Raw genomic sequence first — 24848 nt, forward strand, 5'->3', positions numbered from 1 at the left:
CTATTATAATTTTAAAATAAATATTTGCCCACTATAACGATTAACGTTGTACATTTTACAAGAAATTTGGATAAACTAGTGTGTTTAAGAACAATGCTATATTATTTTTAAAACGATTATTTCATATTACAGGTAGTTACAAATTATTATATCCACAATCCGCCGTCATGCACAATTAAATTATATTTATTCACTATAATACTATGTATTTTATTCCTACGTAGATCATTTTTCAAGGTCGAATATTAAGTGCCACGTAAATTATATTATCTGATATCCACGAGATTTGCCCATTATTCTGGTGCAAATCGCATTATATTATGCGTAAAACATTTTACACAAATTTAACATATAAAAATTGTGTTCACTCACGTTCGCAATACTATTATTTACAAACTCGTAATTACTAGAATAAGACATTGATCATTCTAAAACTATGTAAGTGTTTAGTGTTATTGTATATTATTGTTTCGTAAGTCCTGTAAATTAAATTCCTATTTTACTTTAATACAAGCAATAACATTTCAATAAATTAATACAGCAAAATACAGCCTATTTAAAGTTAATTTTTATATTTCATATTTTAATTTATTTAATATATTTTTACTAACACTTCAACAATATAATATAGGACATAGGTAGTACATGCTACACTAGCTGTTTTTGTAAATATTCAAAACATTAAAAAATTAATTTTATTTATCGCGATAAAATGTACAAAAACACTTTATTCCTATTTAATCTGTAATATTAGTGTTTACGTACATATAAATAAATTATACTTGTAAATTAGTTTATCATAATGTACGTCATAATATTTGAAAATGAGTTAAATTGTATGTTGTAATGATGAGTTCGAGAATATCGTATTATAGTAAATCACTGTGAATAATAGGACACTGCACCAGGATTTGTTATCCTTACTTACCTATTATACGATAATATAATATTATTATAGAGCAAAAACATGTTCAATGTCCATGCAATCGACCATAATTGACTGGAGACGGAATTTTAAAACAAAATCAGTCAGAAAAACAAATATCAAGGACATCTCGTGTCGAGATTTTAATTGTATTAAATTTGATGTAGGTACCTAACGTATTATATCTGAATTTTTAAAACGGTATTTTTATTTTTAAAATTATTTTTAATTAAGTACCCCCCATAGGTACAAACACGTTTTTATAACTGATAAATATTCAACAAATTCCGATGAAAATTAAGTCAATTTATAATGGTTTATAATTGGTTTGAAAAACAAACAATATGTATCATATAATAAAGTACATCGTACAGTCAATATAATATATTTTTTTTTCTTATATAATATCTTAGATGTAACTTGTAATTATTATAAAATGTATAATACTTCTATTATTAAATCATGTCTTGCGTATTTTATAATTTATTACGCTTATAACATTTCCTTATAAACAATTTTTATTTCTATATATTAATTTATTAAATTAATATAAGATATTAATTTCGATTAAAATAGCTCAGGTATATGCAATAGTTTACAAATTACAATACATTATTAAAACAAATAGTAATAATAACAACAAATAGATTAATGGTTATTAGTTATTATGGGGTATAAACAGGCACAAGTTTACCAAAATATCAAAATTCGAACGAACTTACGATATCTCAATGCTGTTTAGTATGAACAAAAGTGTAACTCTTTGAATAATACGCCAAATTATATTCATCCAAGTTAAAATTAATACAGATTTTTAAAGAAGTACCATTTGTAATTAATAGATATCGTACAATCAATTCCATCATTCCAATCATAGACATAACACATAAATATATATGGTCCGAAAATAATTCACACAGCTTTATTAATTTCACAGTATATAAATGCAAATATAATATAGATTATAGATTATAAATTAATATTATGTTGTATTTTTATAATATTAAAATATTTATAACTGAATATTGAATATCTAAGTGATTAACATGTATTTTTTACACTTTAAAGTGGTCCAAGAAGAGCTAAGTCTAAGTCCTCCTTTTTACGTCCATGCTAGTTATACGCATATTTAAATTATTCAAACTAGAATTTTTATTTTCATTAAATTTGGAATGCTATTTTAGTGAAAATAATATTATTTCTGAGTTATGACATCTGACCGAACTAAAAAGGTTTATTATTATCTAGGACCTAGAGGATATAGCGCGATGTTCAATTCAAGGTAAATAAGTAAAACAGTTATTACTTGATTAGTTTTGTTTTACTTATTTACTTACCTTGAATTGAACATCGCGCTATATAATATTCACTAAGACTCAGATAAAGTTAATCGAGAGTATAATACTATAATGGTTATAGGTTAGGTTGATATAGGAATGTGACTATGTAAGTATAACACAATTGCGATTTTTTTCATTTTATCAACTGAAACAACATATTCCAATAATCATTGTGCACCAAAAATAATATTATATATTTACATTATTATTTATAATTATAATATAAGTACACTTGATATGTATTAAATTACAACTTACAAATTTTAAAGTTGATTGTATTTATAATATTCTCTATAGGAAGGACTAATAATCATTAATTCATACATTTCCATTGCAATGACAAACAATATTTAGAACCGACAACAAATCATCATTGGGGACGAGGTGGCCGAGCGGTCTAACGCGTCGACTGCGGCGCTGGCAGTCGCGGGTTCGACTCCCGGCCACTGGGCGGCATTTTTCTTCGGGCAAGTCACGGTGTCCGGAGAACAAGTGCCGCCATCCCCCCACCCCGGGGCACGGCAGAAACCTACGGGTGCCCCATTAGAAATTCTGCCAAACACAACACACACGTGTACCAACCTACCCAATATAAAACCTACCAAACCTACCCAATATAAAAACCTACAGTACCCTCCCCACACCCAATGGCCTATGTTGCCGCGGGTTACTCAATAAAAAAAAAAAAAAAAAAAAAAAAAAAAAAAAAAAAAAAAAATCATCATTGTATAGACTTGGTTAAACAATTTAATTTTTCCAAAAATAAATACATATAATAAATTGTTTTACAGTTCAAAAATGTGTACCACAGCGTTATTGTGTGCACTATTTTTTTTTTTTAACAACGTTATCAGAATTAGTAACGATAAATATAAAATGTCTAGTAATTTAGGTATTTGCTTTTGATATAAATACGAACTATATTGGTTTTTAAAGAGTTTCTAACTATTTCTCAAGATCCCTAGTCTTTATAAGTATTTACTACTTTGTAATTAAGGATTTATTTCCGACTTCCAATAATCGATACGTATATTATAATTAATTATGGCATCGTTTATTATAATAAAACTATAAACTAGTTCTATAATACATTTTAAAAAAAAATCTCAATAAATTTACTAAACAACCCAAATACCAAACTAGTAACAGACTGAAGATTTTTTAAAACAAAAATGTATCTACTATATAATTAGGAAACGAAAATTATCTTTTACCTTTTTTTTAAATAGGTAATAAAAATGGAAACCTACAAATTAATAACGTTTTTATTCCCTGCAAAAAAAAATCTCCAAGGCTGTCATGAATTTACCCCATAGATGTTGAATTGTTCTATAACTAGTTTTAGATATAGATATTATATATTATGTACAACGAACGTGTCGTCATGTTCCTAGAATGTTTCAAAGTAAATTTTTTTTGATTGCTATATAATTGGATATTAGTTATTCTGAAACATTTGGTTTTTAGCCCGTAAAATCATGCAAATTATTATTATGGCTAGATTCTTATCCTCGTGCAGCATAAAACATTTTGAAGAATTTCTCTCACTGGGTATTATAATTGGATAATGTCGATAGGTATGCGGTATGTACAGTTGTAGTGTTGTCTCTAGTCGGACGCAAACTCCGTCACTGTTGGTAAATAGTTTCAGTTTGTTTTTGTCGATAGGTACACCGTACTTATGGTTGATTTTACATAAAACGCAGTAAAGTGCTCTGCAGTTGTTTTAAAATTGTTTTGTTCAATATTCTATTATAATATATGACTTAACAGCCTCAACTCAACAGACGCGATCTTGTTTTATTTAACGATGACTTGATACCTATGAGTGTTTAACGTTATAAAAACAAAAATATGTAAGACAAAAAAAAAATAAAGGGACACTATTGGTATTATAAAATGTTAGGTATTTTATATTAATAACAACGCTGCGTTATCTTAGAGTAGAATACCAATAATGCGTGTGAACCGGCATGGCAGCATAATATCATTCGAAAATAATTTATAATAAAATGACCAAATGTTTATCATAAACGAAAGACACGTTTTTCTGCATAGAAGTTTTTATTTATTTTAGATTCTGAGCGGAGCGATGAACCCATTGAATTCACAATGATGTGTTTATTTTTTTTGTGTGTATGGCATCACCGCGCAGGGAAAAAGAAAAGAAAAATTAAGGAAAAACGAGAATTTTACGAAAAATCGGTTTTGGTTTTTGGTGTAACTCTAGCACAAATAACCGTAGATAGGTAAACCGTAGATTCGTGACATTTTCACTAGTTGTTTGTATTGACATTTTCTATACACGATAAAATTTTATAAATATTTTGATTTGTTTTTAACTGTTTACGGACATTTTCAGTTTACAATTTTTTTAGTTATTTTTTCTATAAATGTCAATTAAATTTTATTTGTTGGGTCACTTAGCGTGAAAATTAATACAAGACTCCTGATATATTGTTACAATAGTTGTAAAATATTAAAAATATATACGCTCACATTTTTTTTATAAGTATTTAAAGTTCAAAATTTGACAACATTTTAAAAAATTAAGTTAAAAGCTTCAGCTTTTATAGCAAAGAATTTAAAATTTAAAACAAGGTTCCACGTAAATTGATAAATAATTTACTTTATTGACAATAATATCATCAAATATACTTAGTAATATATCATAGTCTGATTGGCCGTCTTCGCTCAGAATCGTTTTTCGTATACAATGATATTATATCATTGAATTCAAATTTAACATAATCCATTACAGTGAGTAGTAACTCACTTGTAACCTACTGTACAGCAGAGTGAGTGAGTGACACCCGCTCGGGCCACTTGCCTGCCATTTTTTATATGGTATAGTATTTCATGTTAAAGTTAAAAAAAATATATACTCAAATACAAATATGTTTTTGGCTGGATACAAGTTTTTTGATTCTGGCTGATTTTTAGTAAGGTTTTCATTGTTATGGTCACTTATAAACAAAACCATTTTTACGGTTCATAGATTTTCCTCGTAAAAAAAAGATATCGAGTAGCGTGCTATGGTTTTTTGTTGAGTCTTGAATTTTTTTTTATTTAATTATAATCAATCGATGAAATCAACTATCAACGATGTAAAAAACCGGTACATCGTAGATTAAAGTTATCCTTTATTTTTAACACATTTTATTATTCTATTATAGCTGTTATAAATATGGTTTGTTCGGTAAAAACTGTTTTTATTTGTAACTAGCCGTGTTGCTCGACTTTGCCTGGGAAAAAATTAACAATTATAATAATACCGGCATACAGTGTATTTTCAATTTTGGTTTTAGTGTACCGGCTAATGGTACCTTATTTTTGACAAATCCGCTTATGGTAGATTGAATATATAATGCTTGGTGACTGGTGTATCTCGGTTCAAGTTTATAAGAACCTCGTGAACTAATTGGTTTATGTGTACATCCGTCCATGAAAATGAACAGTCTTGAAATTCGGCACTACCTAGTGATTATTAGTAAATAGTAGTATAGTAGTTGCATTGTTTAAATTACATGTAATCAACAAAAATATCTAAACATTTTTATTCAGTGCCACCTATCGGACGTCTTTCAATTTAATCATTAAACTTTTCCGACGTAGGTATCTAAAAACAATCCCTGAAATTTTTGTCAAACTCTAAAGCCACAACGCGTGAGTGCGTGACTCACATTTAATTTTGTACTGTACACTATTTAGAGAATATTTCGTAATTACAATGGGAACACTTACAAACGTGTTAAAATATTCTATTTTAACTGTTAAGTATACCTACCTATAAGTTTTTCTAAGAAATTCGTAAAAATTTTCTTTTAAAAAATATGGGTGTGTCGTATGATGTAGTCAAATTAGATGTATTTTCACATAGTCGTCATAACTGCAGATCGTGCCACTATTTCAGGTCGACTTAATTGTTTTTCTAGGTTTAATCCTAAATATTTAATCAAGTCAGGTAGAGTAATAGAAATGTAATTTGTTTTTACTCCAGGATAGAAGGAACACATTTCAGGACAAACAATGGTTAGGATTAACAATCTTGGACATTCGAGTTGGTGTATAAAATATGTCGCGAGTACGGATTTATGTAATAATGACATGTACTTTAACGATCCCGGTCGTTCTATACTAGTCGGTCTACATATTATTATTATTTACACGGACTTGCGGGATCTCGAACACAGTCAGACACGTCAATGTGTTAATAATGTGCTAATACGCCCTTTATTATCTGCCGAAGTGTACTCAGCTGCCCGTGTTTACTGAGACGCGAGCATAATCGAATTTATTAAATGCGATAAAAGCACATATCAGCCCCGCACGCAGCTCCAATCTAGGAATTATACTATTTGCTTTTATTATGCTTATTGATACAATAATAAGCATATTGATTGCGATTCAACAATCGATATTATCGTGTGCGTCAGCTATAGTCGTAGGTGGTAGAATTCATCCACAGATAAGACTCGGGCCCTCGTCGAAACACGTCGGGCATTGATTTCTATTCGGTCTTGACAGTCGCGCCACATAACCCAACGGGCGTCACTAATGTTTTCATCTGATTTAAATTGCGAATACTATTTAATCATATGTACCACCCCTTCAGGCCGAATGTCTGTTTCCCGATATCGTTCCAGCAGCCCCGAGAACGTACCAATTATAGTAGATAGTTCACATCGTATATTGATAATACCTACACTTTCGCTACTACTGCACACTATCGTTGGCTCCCCCCTAACTACCGATCACATAATATACGGATCGATAAACAGCGCGAAACGATGTGCACCATCAAAAGAGCACCTTTTACGTCACTAGTGCGTTCACAATGTTCACATTATGCGGGCGACTACCTTTAGGTAGGTACACGGAAAATAATTTCGCAACGATCGCAGTTTTCTGGCCCCGATATAAATCTAATATTTTCACGTTTTGCTCGTCGTCTGCAGTGTACACGTACGATATTAAGTATAAACACACTATATACATATACCCACGATCATCTTCAGGCAGATCCCGCAATAAATCGGGTGTCTTTTATAGTAAGTACCTACAAATGATGTATATTTAATATATACGGAGTCGTCCATTGGACGTAAGACACTCATTATATCAGAAAACACTAACGTTTTTGAAAATATTTCTTTTACATAGGTAACACATTTATAGCGATTCGTTACAATACAAAGTCTAAAGTTTAGATGAGTGGAGTAGTCAACCTCCAGCATATTGTCCCCCAATATCTCTTAAAACATTTATCTCTCATCATCAAAACATTAAATATTTATAAAACATAAGCTATGCTCGTCCATAATTCAATCATTATACACAGAATGTAACAGAAAGACCTGGCAGATGAAAAATTAAAAATCGATAATAGTTGGTATGAAAAAAAATATAATTAAATTATAATTTAAGATTTACTTATGTCTAAAAATTCACAAAAACAATATTTTAAAAAAAGTTTTGAATTAATGTACTTCAAACAAATATTTAATATTTTAAAAACTGTAAAACATACACTACTTGACTTAATAAACGTTTTTACCATCAAAATGTTCGTAAAAATTAGATTTACAAATTGGCTATTTTGAAAAATTTAATTAAGTCTCAATTTTTTTATTTGCAGTATTAAATATAGAAATAAAAATGATATACTGTGCTTGTGTATCACAAGTGTCTATAAATTATATTGAAAAAACAATTTTAAATATTAATTAGAACAAAAGTTTTTTCATTTGTCAGGTCATTCTGTTACACCTTGTACATCGAAATACTCCAAAAATTATTCTACATTGGAATAAGCCATAAGGTATTAAAACAATGAATTTTGTCATAAAAATAATCATAAATTTCAAAAATTACGATAAAAATTAAAAAATTTAGTTTTTTCATAAAATCCTGTTTTTAACCACTTAAACTTATGTAAAAAATAATACAATATTTATAAATATAATACGTGTCTTACGTTACATGCGGATCACCCTATATATTATAATATATAAATAATTATAAATATGTTTATATTATATATAATATTATGTATGCAGACATGCCATGTATGTTTCACCGTATTTGTCCTCGTTTAACTCCTCTATACTCCACCTCCCGTAGTCCTATCTAAAAAATTATCAACTATTTAAATATTTACATAAATCAACAGTGTAAATCGACTACCTCATATTCTTAAGAAACATGAAACAACAATTAAAATTTTTTTGACACGAACATGTCTTTGTCTTGGGATCCATCTGAAATTTGTAAGACTCTATTTATGTTACACTCGTAATCAGTAGCTGTAGTGACTTTGATGAACACGTAAATAGTATATAATTTGTCATGCTTGTTATCATAGTAGCATCAGGTATGCGGGTGGCATAATTCACTACCTACTTTAAAGAACGAGTAAATAATATATAAGGCTAAACAAAATTAGTTATTTGTTTCCTTTCAATTTTCTAAAAGACACGATAGTGATCCAATATTCCAATGTCTTTCCAGACGATAGATACAGGTTTTTTTTTTTTATTTTAAACTTGGGGAAACTAAAAAATATAATAATTTTCAATAACTTTGTATTGTTACATTTGTTATGGTTCTCTATAAAATACATATTATAATTAGGTAGACGACTTATCACGACTCTCTGACACCATGTTTCAAAAATAATAAGTAATAAACAAATTTCGGCGTACACTGTATAAATTGTAAATAATATGTTGCATACTACCTGTATGGACATATTATTATTTACTGACAGAGATAAGTAACCGATTCATGAGCTTTGCACGGTCCGTTTAAAATATCCGTTCACGCCGACGATGTTGCTCTATAATATACGATATTGTTGTCGCCGTGTTTGCGTTTTCCGTTGTTATCTTTAAATTTTTACATCACCACCGATATCACAGTGTTAAGAATACACTATACCTTACTCGCAATGGTTTTACCAGCGTGCGTACACTAAGTCATTCGTCGTTATGAAATCGCTCGGACAGAGTGGCGAATGGCAATATAATATGCCCCCACGTATGATATGATAATGACATTATTAATACGTATGCCGGCGGCGTTCGGACACTTTTATCGCCGCTGTGCCAATAACACCTGACCGCGGAGTATCAACACATCCGCCGCGAGCACCGACGCCGACGCTGACCGACGGGGGCACGTCCGATGAATCGATGTTTGCCTTTTCCGCTTCCGGACCGGTGCAGTGCCCGCTGTACACGATGCTATCATCTCGGTCTTGACGCGGAATCGAATCAATCGAATTAATTTCGACGTTCTGCACGTCATATAGGTGCACACACGCCTACGATGTTTGCTCGTCGCCTTGCCCCTTGCCGGAATGCGCGGGTAGACGGTTCTCGAGCTAGGGTTGTAGATCATTCCGTTCACTTTTCAACCGCTTACCGGTGTTGCACGCCAATCGCGAAAAATGGCGTACGCCCCTGATAGAGTACACCGGGGTGTGTGTGCGGTCGACTGCCGCACGTATACGATTTCAAGTGCGGGGTCGATTATACAAGGGAGGCTTTTTCCCCGCACACGCATTATTCTGCGTCATGGTTTTATAATGTTCGTTCCCGCCGACATATAGGCGTGTTATTGTGTTAGCGAAACGCGCGGGAACGGTCAGTAATTATGTCCGTCGGCCCCGCGGCGATTGCTATTGACACGGTTTTTCTGCAAAACCGAGCGTCGGATATCACTGGGTTGGTAAACCGTCCGTCGGTTCACACCGTAGAGTCACGACAACAGATCGATTTTATGACACATTACATTAAGCAATACAGTAACACACGCTTTTGACACGGGTCATGTTTTAATGCTTTTACAGTTATAACTATTATAACCTATGTGCATTGTATGTAATTTTTCATAATGCATCATGTATACCTTCATATCCTATATATATATATATATATATATTTAATAAGATTCTTAAATTGGACACGGCAGAGTTCTCGCTTCACTCGCCTGTTAGAATCGCATTTTTATTTTGTTTACAAATTTAAAACCAGTGTCATCAACGGGGAGAGACTTCTTTCATATTTTCTTATAAAGTTTTAACACGTTTTCTTGTCCCGCCATTCGGGAATATTGAATATGTAAATAAAAAAAAAATTAAGCCGATGGCATAGTACTCAACGATACTGCATGTTTAGCAAATATCGGTTTCCTATATAGTGTTTTTTTAACATTTTTATTACTCGCCAATATAATTTGAAAGCAAAATATTATATTCTCTTAAGAATATATTAATAAACAATGAATATAATTTGAATAACCTTGTAATGAAATATTGTAAACCTTACATCCTTGTTTATAGTACCTGAAATATATTATAATTCAAATAAATTTAAAAGTTTTATAATATTATATTGTGCCATAAATGTAGCCAGGAAATTAAATACTAAAAGAATTGATATATTATTTATATATATTTATCAATATTTTAAAAAAGTTTGAAAATTTTAGAGATATCTAAGTTGTAGTATGAATTTAATTAACTAACATTGTATTCAAGTTTCAAGTAACAATACACAACTTACATAATTTATCAAAAAATAATTCATAAATAAGTACTTCATTTTATAAAATAAATTCCAGTCGTCCCAGCTCACAACAAACTGTTGCACGTTTAGTTATTTAAAATAAACTTAGGTATTTTATTTTAAATTAATTAATGTTAAAATTGTAGATTTTAAATTACTTTCCAGTATTAAAAAACTTGTATTAATATGTAAAATCATAAAAAGTTAATATGTAAAATATAATATCGTATAATATATTAATATGTACCTATAATATGTAATGCTAATGTTAATTTTTGTTTCTAAAGTTTCTTTTATCATGTTATGTTTATTTAATTATATCATATTTTTATTTGTATAAGTATTTCACTTTAAACGAATTGTAATATCGTTGAACTGCGTATACCAGATACAAGCTTATAGCTCAGTTGGTATTCGTATTAGCTACTATTAATGTATTTTATTGTAATTATTTAATTGTAACTGTTTTGGCTGAATAAATAATAAATGTAATATGTTGACACATTAAAATATAATAAATAAAAAAAAAAATTTCCGGTTCTAATGAATTTGAACAGGATTAAAAATATAGATTATTAATCAAGTATAAATATTATACTAGGTAATTAATATTCCATAGATTTTCTCAAAAATGTATACAAAACAACTTCTGTTATTTTTTAAAAACATACAAAGCTTTAATCGTTATTCAATAGTTTTTATCTTATGTTTCTAAAGACGATTTTAAGTTGTGACACATGTTTCAACGTCATTCTTTAAAGAAAATTTCGACGAGCGTGTAAAGTTATAGATTCGCATACCTAAATGGGTATATACTATATACCTTGACCTGAGTGTCATGTTCACAACCGGCAACGATTAGGACTTAGGATTACTCGATAGAAAGTTCGAAACAATCAATGAAATCATCCTTTAATAATTGCAGACATAATAGCTTATGATATTTGTGTAAACCTAAAGGGAATTGTGTTTTTTTTTTTTCATAATCGTTATTATTTGGCTGCAAATTATGATGATAATAACAATAATAATAATAATAATAATAATAATAAGAATAAAAATAATAATTCTGCCGGTCATCATATACGCATATACAAGGCTAAAAAACTCGTTCACACACGGACGAAGTCGGCTGCCTTCCGGTAGAGTCTATACTCTGGGTAACTTTGTAGATGAGTGGTAGCAATGTGGAGGACAGTTGCCAAAAGGTAGAGGGGACGATGCCTTTGTGAATCCATTAAAATGGACGTACCGCACGCGCTTGGTCAATGTGTATCCGGGCATCGTGTCAAGCATAGCCCTCTGTTGAGCGTTCAGAAATTTCCTTTGACTTCGCCAAAAACACACGCGCAATATGATGGCCAATATTATGAAAATTGCCTGCTGTCTTGTGTGCGTCTTTGGGATCGCTTTAGCCGCCCCAGCCGCTGCTAAATTACGTGAGTATTGAACATAAATCCAATACGAGTAACACTACGTTTAAAAAGAAAATTGGAATAGTTTTCATATGATACATATTATATTGTACTTGAGATTTTTGGAAAATCCAAAAATTCAACTTCAAAATAAAAATGTATTCCAACTAGAAACAAATTGGTTGGATACCTCCAAATATAAACGATTACACTTGTTTATATACTTTTCATTTCTCAATAGATAATTTTCGAAATTATTTTTACTCATAAGTTTTTTCTGTAGTTTGCAAGACTTTATGATAACATTTTAAGAATATTAAAATATTTCAATTGTACGATTATTGATTATACTTGTACACAAATAAATCATAACATTTTAGTTTTTACAATTTCTTTCTATATAGTGATACTTACCAGTATGCAATTAAATATTTCACGTGTGTACTACTGTAATTACTATCAAGTTGTAAACATGTAGAGCTAGTAAATTATCAGTTGTTCGATTATAATTTAGAATACAGAGCTTAAAATAATAGTAATTATAATAATAGTTACCACAAAATATAAAAGTGTTTGATTGAGTAATAATTACAAAATATTTTTTCGAAAGAGCTATATATGTTCAAGATCATTTAAATTGTTTAAGCTATAAAATCTAAATCATAGGACAACTACTCCTTTAAAATTAATTCGAACTGTAGTTTTATGCACGCACGTATATTGCGCAAAAATGAGCTAATTCACTACACTCGTATGAAATAGTAATTGATTATTATCATTATGAAATTATTCTCTAAACATTTAGAACTAATATTTTAAAAACTATCATAATATGTCAAAAACAGGACGATTAGATAAGCTAGAATATATCGATGAAATCTATATATTTTCATACATAGTAAAAATATAGTGTATGTACTTAGTTTTGTTTAAAACGCACACTTTAAATCCACGTCAGTACACAAATATTACGTATTTTAAAAAACTAATGTAGTACAACTAAACTGAATCATACACTTAATTAAGAAAACTAAACAAATATTAACAAATATGTGCCATAGGTTACATTGCATATCAGTGTATGATTAAACCAAGAACAATTCAATTTGATCGTGTTAAAATTAAAATTAGCTAAAAATTCCGTGGTCATTTTTTAAGATAGATAAATATTTTCGTGTAATATCGACGATAGCTGACTTGCTGAGATGTAATTTTATATTATATTTGTCATACAGTTATTCAAGGTCAAATGAAATTACAAGTTACACTATTTAAAAAAAAAAATGTACCTATATAACGCTTCTTAATATTATAAATATGTTTTTGTTAATAAGTAACCATGACAACAAAAACCTTACGAAAAATCGTTCAAAAACATTTAAATGTGTATCCAGCCCAAAAATATATTTATGTTAAGTTTATAATTTTTTTTCAAAATTAAAAATGAATTAAATTATATTTTTACTGTACATGTGTTTTAAGTAAAATATACTTATAAGTACTTATATTTATTTAAATGTAAAATCGTTAATTCAATCAATTCATTTAAATTCTAAATTCATTCAGAACAACGATCTGACAATTATTATTTTTTATTGTTCCAATAAAATATATTATGAAAAACTAAAATAAATGTTATCTCTATATTGATTGTTATGATAAAACCTTAAACTTTTTTTTTATTGTTTAATAATTATTCCTATCATAATATTAATATTTAATAGGTATAACATACATATTTGTATTATTAACAATTTAATTATTATATAAATAATAAACATATTATATTTTTCAAAATATTCTAGTTTGTTTATAAAATCTTTTTATTTCTATTTTATTTCCGCAACTTAGGATTGTATTACAAGGTTACTAATATTTCAATATTTTTAAGTCTTGACATACATTTATATGTGACGTTCAGCCCCCTTAATTGTGGTATATTGCTTCAAGGTTCCCAGGTCAAAGTCTCTATAGTTAAATACTAGAAAAATATAATTCGACATGATAAAAATATATTATTACATTTTTAAAATTATATAATCACCCAAATATGAATATAAATAAATACTTCTTCACAAAATTATAATTAAAAAGAACATGAACTTTTTTAATTTTTTTCAAAAATAACATATTATAATAATCGAAGTAATTTTTTAACTAAGCTATCTATTTCGTGATAGCCTCTAAATTATATAAAACAATATATCCGTATAATAGTACTAAAGTATACATCCGAATATGCGATCCATTTAACATAATAATATGTCCATTTTGTCAATACATTTAAAATCAAATAGGTACCTACTACCTATGTTTATAATATGTTATTGTTTTTTTTTTTTTATGACAATTAATAACTTATATTGTATTATTGTGATAATTCGTATCATTAGCTTATTGTTTTTTTACTCAAACAAACTTTTTATTTTCAAATATGACAGTCAACGATTTTTCTTAAAAGTAAAACTACAAAACAGATTATATTTTTTTTAAATTTCGAAACCTCCATAATCAATATTGAACATAATATATAACCGTCACCTATTTTTAGTTAGAAAATGGTGTGTTCGAATGCAGCAAATTTTAGGTTGGATGGAAAATATATATTTTCTGTACGACTCCTCCACTCTTCTATGCATTATAATATAATATTATTTTAAAATTTGTATGTTAATATACATATTAACCTAACCAAATGTTTTAATTTATATTTTAGCAAAAGGTTTTGTGCAGTGTAAAAGGAGCGACCCAAAGTTAAACGAATGTATAAAGAATTCTCTGAAAAATGCGATCCCACATTTAGTAAAAGGTACGTACATAATATTATTATATTTTGTGTAATACGTTTTGTTCCTTGACGTTTTTATTTATTCATTAATTTCAGGTGTGCCTAGTTTGGGATTATACCCAATTGATCCACTTCGTATAACGCAATTGGGAATAGACCAAGGTACTGGGCCCGTCAGCATTAAGCTCAACTTTAGGGATTTAGACATATCAAACATCGGGTCAATAAAATTTAATGAAATCTAGTAAGTGTAAACAACATATTTTTTTAAATTTTTAAGTCAACACAATAAAATATTATTTCTGTGATTTCAGTGCTGATCTTGATAACAATAATATTACATTGGACGTAAACTTTGAAAAACCAATTACGCTCGATGGAAATTACGATATCAAAGGCAAAGTTATCATCCTACCAATTACCGGTGACGGACTTAGCAAAATTAGCCTTGGTATGTAGACATATTTTTTTAAATTTTTTTTGGTTTTTAAATAGAAATCGTTCATTTTGAGCTATATTTTACAGATAATCTCAGAGCCAAAATAAACGTTTACTTGAAGCCCGTTGTAAAAAACGGAAACACCTATATGGATATTAAGGATCTTAAATTAGCGTTTACCACTACCAAAATGCAATTGAAATTAGACAACTTATTCAAAGGAGACAAAGCTCTTGGTTAGTAAATTTATTTTGACATAAATTTCTGTATATTCACAGTAAATTTTTTTTTAAATATATATTGATATATTCCATGTACCTATGATGTATTTTGTATAATATATTATATATTAATATTTTTAATTCAATATAATAAAAATTAACTCTATGTCATATGTGACTCTGAACGTTAGTATAATACCATATTTTATGTTACAGGAAACAATATGAATGTGTTCCTAAATGAAAATTGGAAAGATATATTGGCTGAATTGCAAATCAATTTTGAGAACGCCTTGGCTGCCGCATTTTCTGGAGTTGCACAACAATTCTTTTCAAGAGTACCTTATAACCAAGTTTTTATTGAATAGACCATTTGGCTTTTTGATTATATTATCAAACGTATATTAATAATTTAATTTATATATATTTATATTTTTTTTTTTTATTTAGTGTTAAACAAATAAACTTTGGGTATCAACTCGATTTTGTAATAATTTGTTTTATTTAATTTAGGTACCAAATTATTATACTTAAACTTCACTAAAAAAAATACCAAAAATGAATTTCGGCTAACAATATAAAATTTTAAAGATGAAGTATAATTATAGTAATAATTAGATATTAATAACGTTGGAAAATCACAAACAGGTATATACTATACACCATTGGTAAAACTAGACACCACTAAATCATTATTAGTAGGTATGGTATGATTGTATGAAACAAGTTCAGTGTACCAATAACACCAGTCTAAATACACCCACAATAATAATACTACACAATATGTATATATAATATGTAGGTACCTACCCATTTTAAAACTTTTTACCCATTTCTATAAATATAGGATGAAAGCACCATATAAAGTCGATGAAATTCTAGGTCGATTGAATATTGAGTTAGTAAATACTTAATAAATTCGTGAATCTATTTGTTTTTCTAAAAACCAAAATATATATTAAATCTATACATACTATTTAGTATATATACAATAGTAACTATACAAGCCCGGATTAAGGGGGGTGGTCTAGGGGGGCCATGGCCCCCGGGCCTCGATAGTTAGAATTTGTTTAGGGGCCTCAGATATTTGTCCATTACTTTTTTCGTTATAAGCTATAACCCTGCATAAATCACCTATAAAAAATCGACGGTTATTTAACGAAGAAAAAAGCTTGTAAATAATAATTTATAAATAAAGAGATACATTATTCATTATTCATTGCTATGTACCTAATACCTATATATATTTATTATAACAGGTACCTAATATTAAATTAAATAATATAATATACTTTTTTTTTTCTTACAGGAGCCTCATTTAAAACTTTGGCCTCTGGGCCTCAAAATGCCTTAATCCGGGCTTGTAACTATGTATAATAATATAGTGTAAAATAATTTTAAAATATCATTTAAATATAATAAAATAGTGTGACAGTGTACGAACATAGTGGGTACTAGGAAAATTAATCACAATTTAAATTGTTGATTAGTCTTCGTGGTTTAAAATATTAAATCTGCAGTAAGTACACTATTATAAGCCACGGCTATCTTAAATCATGCACACTAACAACTATAGTCATATTATAATGTCGAATTCAGGTACGATTTTTTTTCAAATTTATACATAATAACCAGCTGATCCCGAGCACTTCGTTGCCCGTTAAATGTATCAACTCTATATGACTCAAACTTTGTTCAATTCGTTATTTAATATTCGGTGTATGGTGTTCAAAATTTATCTTAACTTTTCCGTTGCCCGGAATAAAAATTCTGATTCACAGCAGTACATTATCAGGTAGGCAGTCTACCTGCGGTAGATCGTGGAACCCGTGCTGTTAGTGCGTAAGTGTATGATTTAGCTCTAGAGTATCAAAGTTCTACCAAGTTGGTCGTTTTTACTTAATTCCGCCTACAGTGGATTAATATAATCAATTTATACAAAATCCTATTCTAACCTAACCGTACTAAAATCCGATGAATAAAAAAAAACAAATTTAACCCTTTGTAAATTAACCGATCTTCTTCCCAGAAGTCCAATCTACCCACAAAAATTAATTTATATAATATATATCTAACTATATAAATACACAGACTATAACTATACAGACTAAACTCTGGAACTACTTATCAGATCTTCTCATGTATATATTATAAATGTCTTGATTTTTTTTTTTTAACGAAAGAGTATTTCACGGAGGTTAATATAAAAAAAACTTTTAGGAAAATCCACCTGTGTATAATATATTGGTTAATCGGGCATATTCGTTGATTTGTATTATTGTCTTTTGTCAATATACATAATATAAGATCTGATAAGTAGTTCCAGAGTTTAGTCTGTATAGTTATAGTCTGTGTATTTATATAGTTAGTTGGTAGATTAGACCTCTGGGAAGAAGATAGGTTAATATTTACAAAGGGTTAAATTCGTTTTTTATTTCATTCATCAGATTTTAGTATACGGTAGGTTAGAATAGGATTTTGTATAAATTGATTATATTAAGTAAAAACGACAAACTTGGTATAACTTTGATACTTTAGAGTTAAATCATACGTACAAACAGCACGGGGTCCGCGATCTATCGCAGGTAGATTGCCTACCTGATAATGTACTGCTGCGTATCAGAATTTTTATTCCGGGAAACGGAAAAGTTAAGATAAATTTTGAATACTATACACCGAATATACTATACTGTTATACAAAGAGGAGTTGTTAGTTACCATTGTTGAGGGTAATCTCTGGAACTACTGAACCGATTTCGAAAATTCTTTCACCAATAGAAAGCCACATTCTTTGTGAGTGTCATAGACTAATTTAAAAAGGGAACCCCTGGTAGGTTCTCAAACAGGAATTTTGAGAGTTACGATAGCAATTTTTGTTTATTAATGGTTGGTATTGGTTATAGGAGTTGAGAATAATACTGATTTATTATTATTATTTATTATTACGTAATAGCCCATTATTTATAATAATTGATAACTCCTTTGTTTATTAAGTTAGAGAATCGATCAAATGCCATAAATCTTCTCCACAATGAGCTCTTCAATTTAAAAAAAAAAATCATAACGATCGGTTCAGTAGTTTCCGAGAACATAGACCTCAAAGGTTTTCATTTTCACATTTATATATAAAGATTACATATAAACATATAATACCAACACAACATATTATATTATATGTTTCCAAACAAAGAATTCTATAACAACTATAACTGTAACGGTACTAACTACTAACTTACGGAACTACTAACTGCTAACTACTAAGTACTAACTGAAGTAGGTATTAAAAAAAAATAAGTTTTTCACTAAATATAATACTCTTAATAAATGTTTAAATTATAAATTATTTTATTTATTTATGTTTGCTGTGTTAACTATTATGACAAATTGACAATGCCTAATATTAATGGAATATTTTTTCAATAATTTAAATAAAATATGTTTTTGTCATTCTATGGCTCTTGTGTGAGGACGGGCTGATAAGAATCAATTTTTATTACCATTTGATAGGTGTTATAGTCTATAGATGAATACCTAGCATGTGTTTTTGTCATTTCTGTTTATTCTTACGTAGTGAAATAAATATGAAAACGGTTAGACACTTCAACACTCATATCACACATTCCTGAAGTGTTAAAGTTGAGAAGGATACGAATAACTTTCCAATATTTCACTATAGTGAAAAATCTTGGATTCGTAATTTTAATCCTGAACTGTGATTCCTGTGAGTGAAATTATTGTTCAGCAGTGTAGATCTTCAGCATGATTTAGAATTTATGTTTATATTGTTGATATCTTGTTCATACATTTTTGTCTAATATAATGATAAACTATAATTGTTTCACGAAATAATTGGTCCCGACTGTCAACCCGAAAAAGTTATGTCATTCCTCAGTACCGCCAAAATTAAAAAATATATTTAAGAAACCTTTAGTCGTAAGTCACAAAGTCCCCTCCCCCCCCCCCCCCATAATTGCAACCAAATTTTCTCCCAAAAACTAATTTAATGTACAAATGTAACAATGTTAAAAGCTAATAGCCCACGTCGCCGAAGCTACAAAAAGATCAATAAAAAAAAAAATAAAAAAATAATTGTTTCAGTTTCTTACAAATTATTAATTGTAAACAAAATCATTAAAGTTCATAATGCCATAGTGGATTAATCAAATAACTAGTAAAAGTATAACGCGTACCTATATGATTTATATTATAATGTATTATATTTAGTACAGCACATTATTTCAATAACGGTAACATCTTTGCTCAACATTATTTTTCATAAACTGAATTTGCGAAGCCTCGTCACTCGTCAGATATCTATAACCATTACTCAATCCATACCAGAAGTAATCATATACATTACACACTGTAATCTACTTTTTTGTAATAAGTAAATAATACACAATAGCCCGTGGCTTATTCAATTTTTTTTATACCAACCTCTATTGAAGTAATATTTTTTTTAATAATTTGTTAAGCCGTTAAGGGATGCATTAGCAAAATAGATTATAAATGTATACGAGACAAGATAAATTAAATAATAACAGTGGTATCACAACGATATCTCATTGCTAAATGAGTTTTAATGTTGGTACAGTCAATAATCACACAACATATACATAAGGCGCGTGATAAATCAAACTTCTACATACTTTAAACATTAAATGACCAAACTGTTATTCGTGCAAGAAAAACCGCATACTAAAAGCAAACCATTAAATTTGAACGTAAAAACCAAATAGGTTCCTAGTTAAATTTAACATCCTCGTTCTTGTACTCTTGACTACGAAGTAAATTAAGTCACGTAGGTAGGTAATCTATAAACTTACATTATAAACAGTATTTTAATATATTATATTGTATTATATATAGTTGTATTATATACAGGAAAAATAAATATAGTATTTTCATTTTACATACTCATAGATCATTGCCATATAAGTACTTACCATTTTTCATTCTAGTAGAGCGTAATAATAATAATTAATAGCAGTAACCTAACCTAACAGATTACGAAAATATCTGTATTTTTTCGTAGACACAATTTATTAATCAAAAACATTATGATAATTTTACAATAACGTTGGTTAGGTTAGGTTAGTACCTGATGAAAACATATCACTCAATCAGAATCAGAATCTTAAAACACAAACCTTCATGGTGTTGTTGATAATTAGTAATTTCCATAAAATATAGAAAAGTTTTAAAGTAGCACCTGCATAGTCCATAACTCATGAGTCATAAGCAATAATACAATATTTATAGCCAAAAGTATAGTGCACAATATATCGAAGTTGTGTGCATTGTATGATTGATAATCCTGGTTAAAAATGATTTAAAGGTCTTTAAAATTAAATATCACAAATATAAGAGAAAATAATTAGGTGCTGACATATTTTGAGTATAATTCTTTATTCAATCAATACGGTTTACACTCGCGCACTGAGGTTCAAGAGATATGTGTCTTGTGTGTTTCAACTTTCAAGCATACGTTTAATAGTGCATCAGTTTTACAATTATGCTGATCTATGTGTCTTCATAATGTCGACACACTACTTACTTGTGCTAGCTGTGATGTCCCCATTTTCGGTTGTTTATTAATTATTGTAAGATGCTAAATTGATATTACAACAATGGAATAATTTAGTATGATCGTAACTTCAGAACACCTGCACGTAGATAACTAGTAAAACTATAGTTATACTAACTCACTTTTAAAGCTTTATAATTACTATGTAAATTATTGATTAAAAGTACCTATACTGTAAGTAAACTAGAAATAACTAGATATTTTTATTTAATAAATGTATGGTTTTAGAAATATAGGTACCTAGGGACGTATTTATTTTACAACAGCTTTATACAAATCTCTTTAATTTGGTTAAAATATTTGCTTTCTAATGAATAATAATTATGACGATTTCAGAATCAACTTTAAAAAAATATCAATCACGTTAGGTAGTATATTATTCCCAAAGAAGAGGAATAATATATGAGTATCTAGTTTATTATGCAAGAAGGTATCGTTCATTCTGTGGTCTGAAATCCTCAAATTCGTTTTAACATCTATATTTGTATTAAATATATGGTATTGTAAACAAATACATTTGTTGATGTACCTACCCTATTGTTGTTAATTGGGACATAATAATTTATTATATCATTATACTATTAATGTCTATTTTATATTAATTCTTTAAAGTTTTGTCTTGAAAATAGAAATATTCAATATTGTAAAATTGCTTTTTATTATTATAAGTAAGTAAACACGTTTTATAAATAACTAACTCACACAAAAACCAATTTTTTCAAATATTTTAATTTATAAGTTTGTTAATTAATTGCAAAGTCAGTAATCCATTTCAGTCCGTACACTTAGGTAGCGTAAATATTGTAGTGTCGTTTTTTTAATGAAACATACAGGTACTTATTGTCTCCGCCAAAGTTTTTTCAAAATTTCAAAATAGCCATTTTATAGAGTAACGTAATGATAATAATATATATATTATATATAAAAAAAAATGTTTAAATTGATTAAATTTTGAATAAATGAGAGCTGTTTTAAAAATATTGCAAATTGTAACATTTTACGTTTTGTTTTCAGTTTTTAATAGATGGCTAATGCGAATCAATTAACAGCAGTACAGCACGTTACTCGTTGATATTAAATTTAATATTTTTATTTGATTATAATATTGTACAAAATTATCTCCGTGAACTAATCCACAAATCAGTTGTATATGTCAAGGATTTTTGTAATGAAATTAGGTATTAACATATTTTTTAGAAAAAAATGGTCAGATGGTGCCCAAATAATGTAAGGTAAAAAACATGCGTGTTCCAAACACGGAGCTGTGAAATTTTATTACATACGAATAAAATTATAACTTAGCAAATTTACGTTCATTTACTATATCAAATTTTAAGAAAACATGCTAAATTAATTTTCTACATGTCAACCAACAAAACATACCAAACATTTAGATTATTTTTAAGGTGTTACCTATATTTATACCATTTAACTATTCACACCGTTCTACAATAAATCTGAAAGGACTCAAAAATGAATAACAATAATAAATAAATAATAATAAAATAAATAGGATGTTTTTGGCAAAAATTAATTCAACTTACCGTATTTACTAATAGTAAAATAAATTTATTAGAATAATAGTAGTAATAAATATATCGTAAAAAAATACTTAGTAATATAGGTTGACAGACCTTCATCGCTCAGAATCGTTTTTCGTATGCAACGTCACCTATACTGTACGTCTGTACCTACTAACTACAGCAGAGCGGTTACCTACTTTCCCTCTTTTATTAATTTCAATATATTTTTTTGAATTTTTTTTTTTAATTGGTTACTGGTAGACATGTGCTAACATTGCATATTATATAACTACAGAAGTAAGTAAAAGTCACGTGGTGGGGAGATAATTTTAAATTATCGATTTCAACCGGTATCAGGTTTTATAATACACGAGTAAGAGTAATCAATTTTTTTTTTTCAAATCAAAAAATATTTTACATTTTTTTTTTTTTTTGTTGAAAACAATGGTAATAGGGAGGCCATTAGGAGGCATATACATCACATAAAATAAAACTGCACTAAAATATTAACTTTACATCATGGAAAACTAACAAGAGTTAACGCAAATATTCCAATTAATTAACACACTGAGTACCTGTATTATACAGAGTGTATCTTATGTCATTGTACGCGGGGTTTTTTAACGATTATGGATCGATGAATTAGGATTTCGTTAAAACGAAAAAAGACGTGTATCTTTATTTTTAACAGGCAATTTTTTTATAACAATTTCAAACGCAGGTGTACCAATAGCAAAATCAACTTTATTTTTTCAAATGGCAACTACTATATTTTTCTGAAAATGTTGATGGTTAAATCATCAAATTTTGGTTCGCTAGGTTGTTAACTATGGCCCTCTAAAGTTTAGTAAAATCCCCATTTATACTTTTAATTGAAATACTTGGTATAGGTTTAATTTACAAGAGCTGAATACATTTTTCTTATAACTAACTTTTATAACTTGAAATTTGAACCACAAGTTCCCTATATTGGTAGGTATCGCATGCAAAGTATGAATTTAGCAGTTGAAATTCTTTAAGAATTATTTAATAATCGATTTAAAATAAACTATTTGTAAGACATTTAGATAAATAGTCAATCTTATTATAGGTTTGTAACCTAACTAGTTTGTAGCCTAACTTAGGCATAATTTTAATCTAAGTTAATTACAGATTTTTAATATTATTATAACAAGAATCAAATACCGTTAGAGGTACCTATTACCTTAGTCCTTATAGCCGCCTAATAAAGAATCCAAATTAATGCTATTGTAAGAAAAGTATGATAGGAATTATTTATGATAGGAAAAGCATGAAATAAAATTTAAATTTCCAAAACTAAAAAATAAGAAGTGTTATGAATTTCAACTCCTAAATTCATACTTTGCATGCGATACCTACCAATAAGTATAATCTATATGATTCAAATTTCAAGTTTATCCCACTACGAGGAGAGCACCACAAAACATTACATTTTTATCATTACACAATTTTTTTTAACCCTCATACGTCATACCTAAGACATTAATGTCAACAATCGAATTTACCAATTTACCATTATTACTTTAGCCACCTAATAAAGAATCCAAATTTATGATATTGTAAGATAAGTAACTGTGAAGTAATTAATTACAATTACCTATAATAACAAATTAATATAATAATAATATTGATTTTGATGATTGTATGTTAAAATAAAAATGATGAACTATGTTTGCCAACAATTTTGTTTATGTTTTTTTTTTTTTTGAGTGTCATTAGATTACCGATTAAACTACTTAAGTGTATAAAAAGATAGTTATAAGAAAAATGTACTTAGCTCTTGTAAATTAAACCTATACCAAGTATTTCAATTAAAAGTATAAATGCAGATTTTACTAAACTTTTGAGGGCCATAACTTACAAACAAGCGAACCGAAATTGATGATTTAACTATCAAAATTTTCAGAAAAAAAAGCTCTATCAAAATCCATTAAAAATATAGTAGGTAGTTAGAAAAAATAAAGTTGATTTTGCTATTGGTACACCTGCGTGTTTAAAAATGTTGAAATTGTTATAAAA

The 24848-nt window shown here is 28.4% G+C and overlaps 2 protein-coding genes across 2 annotated transcripts in view; one reads left to right on the top strand and one right to left on the bottom strand.

The window, feature by feature from the left end:
- Nucleotides 1-24848, bottom strand: part of LOC132947310 (protein takeout-like) — a 54047-nt gene that overhangs the window by 17569 nt on the left and 11630 nt on the right. The window lies entirely within an intron of this gene.
- On the top strand, nucleotides 12092-16181 carry LOC132947357 (protein takeout-like). Its single transcript, XM_061017628.1, has 6 exons — nucleotides 12092-12274; nucleotides 14967-15059; nucleotides 15135-15282; nucleotides 15353-15489; nucleotides 15564-15713; nucleotides 15915-16181. The coding sequence occupies exons 1-6, from the start codon at nucleotides 12190-12192 to the stop codon at nucleotides 16064-16066; spliced, it is 765 nt and encodes a 254-aa protein (XP_060873611.1). The 5' UTR covers nucleotides 12092-12189; the 3' UTR covers nucleotides 16067-16181.

The sequence above is a fragment of the Metopolophium dirhodum genome, chromosome 6, assembly GCF_019925205.1.
Source record: "Metopolophium dirhodum isolate CAU chromosome 6, ASM1992520v1, whole genome shotgun sequence".
In the NCBI taxonomy this organism is placed as follows: domain Eukaryota; kingdom Metazoa; phylum Arthropoda; class Insecta; order Hemiptera; family Aphididae; genus Metopolophium; species Metopolophium dirhodum.

What these genes read in the sequence shown, in the direction of transcription:
- LOC132947357 (XM_061017628.1), top strand. Translation starts at nt 12,190, where the DNA reads ATGATGGCCAATATTATGAAAATTGCCTGCTGTCTTGTGTGCGTCTTT. An exon ending in GATCCCACATTTAGTAAAAG is followed by an intron (nt 15,060 to 15,134) that starts GTACGTACATAA and finishes CATTAATTTCAG; the next exon opens with GTGTGCCTAGTTTGGGATTA. An exon ending in CAAAGGAGACAAAGCTCTTG is followed by an intron (nt 15,714 to 15,914) that starts GTTAGTAAATTT and finishes TTTATGTTACAG; the next exon opens with GAAACAATATGAATGTGTTC.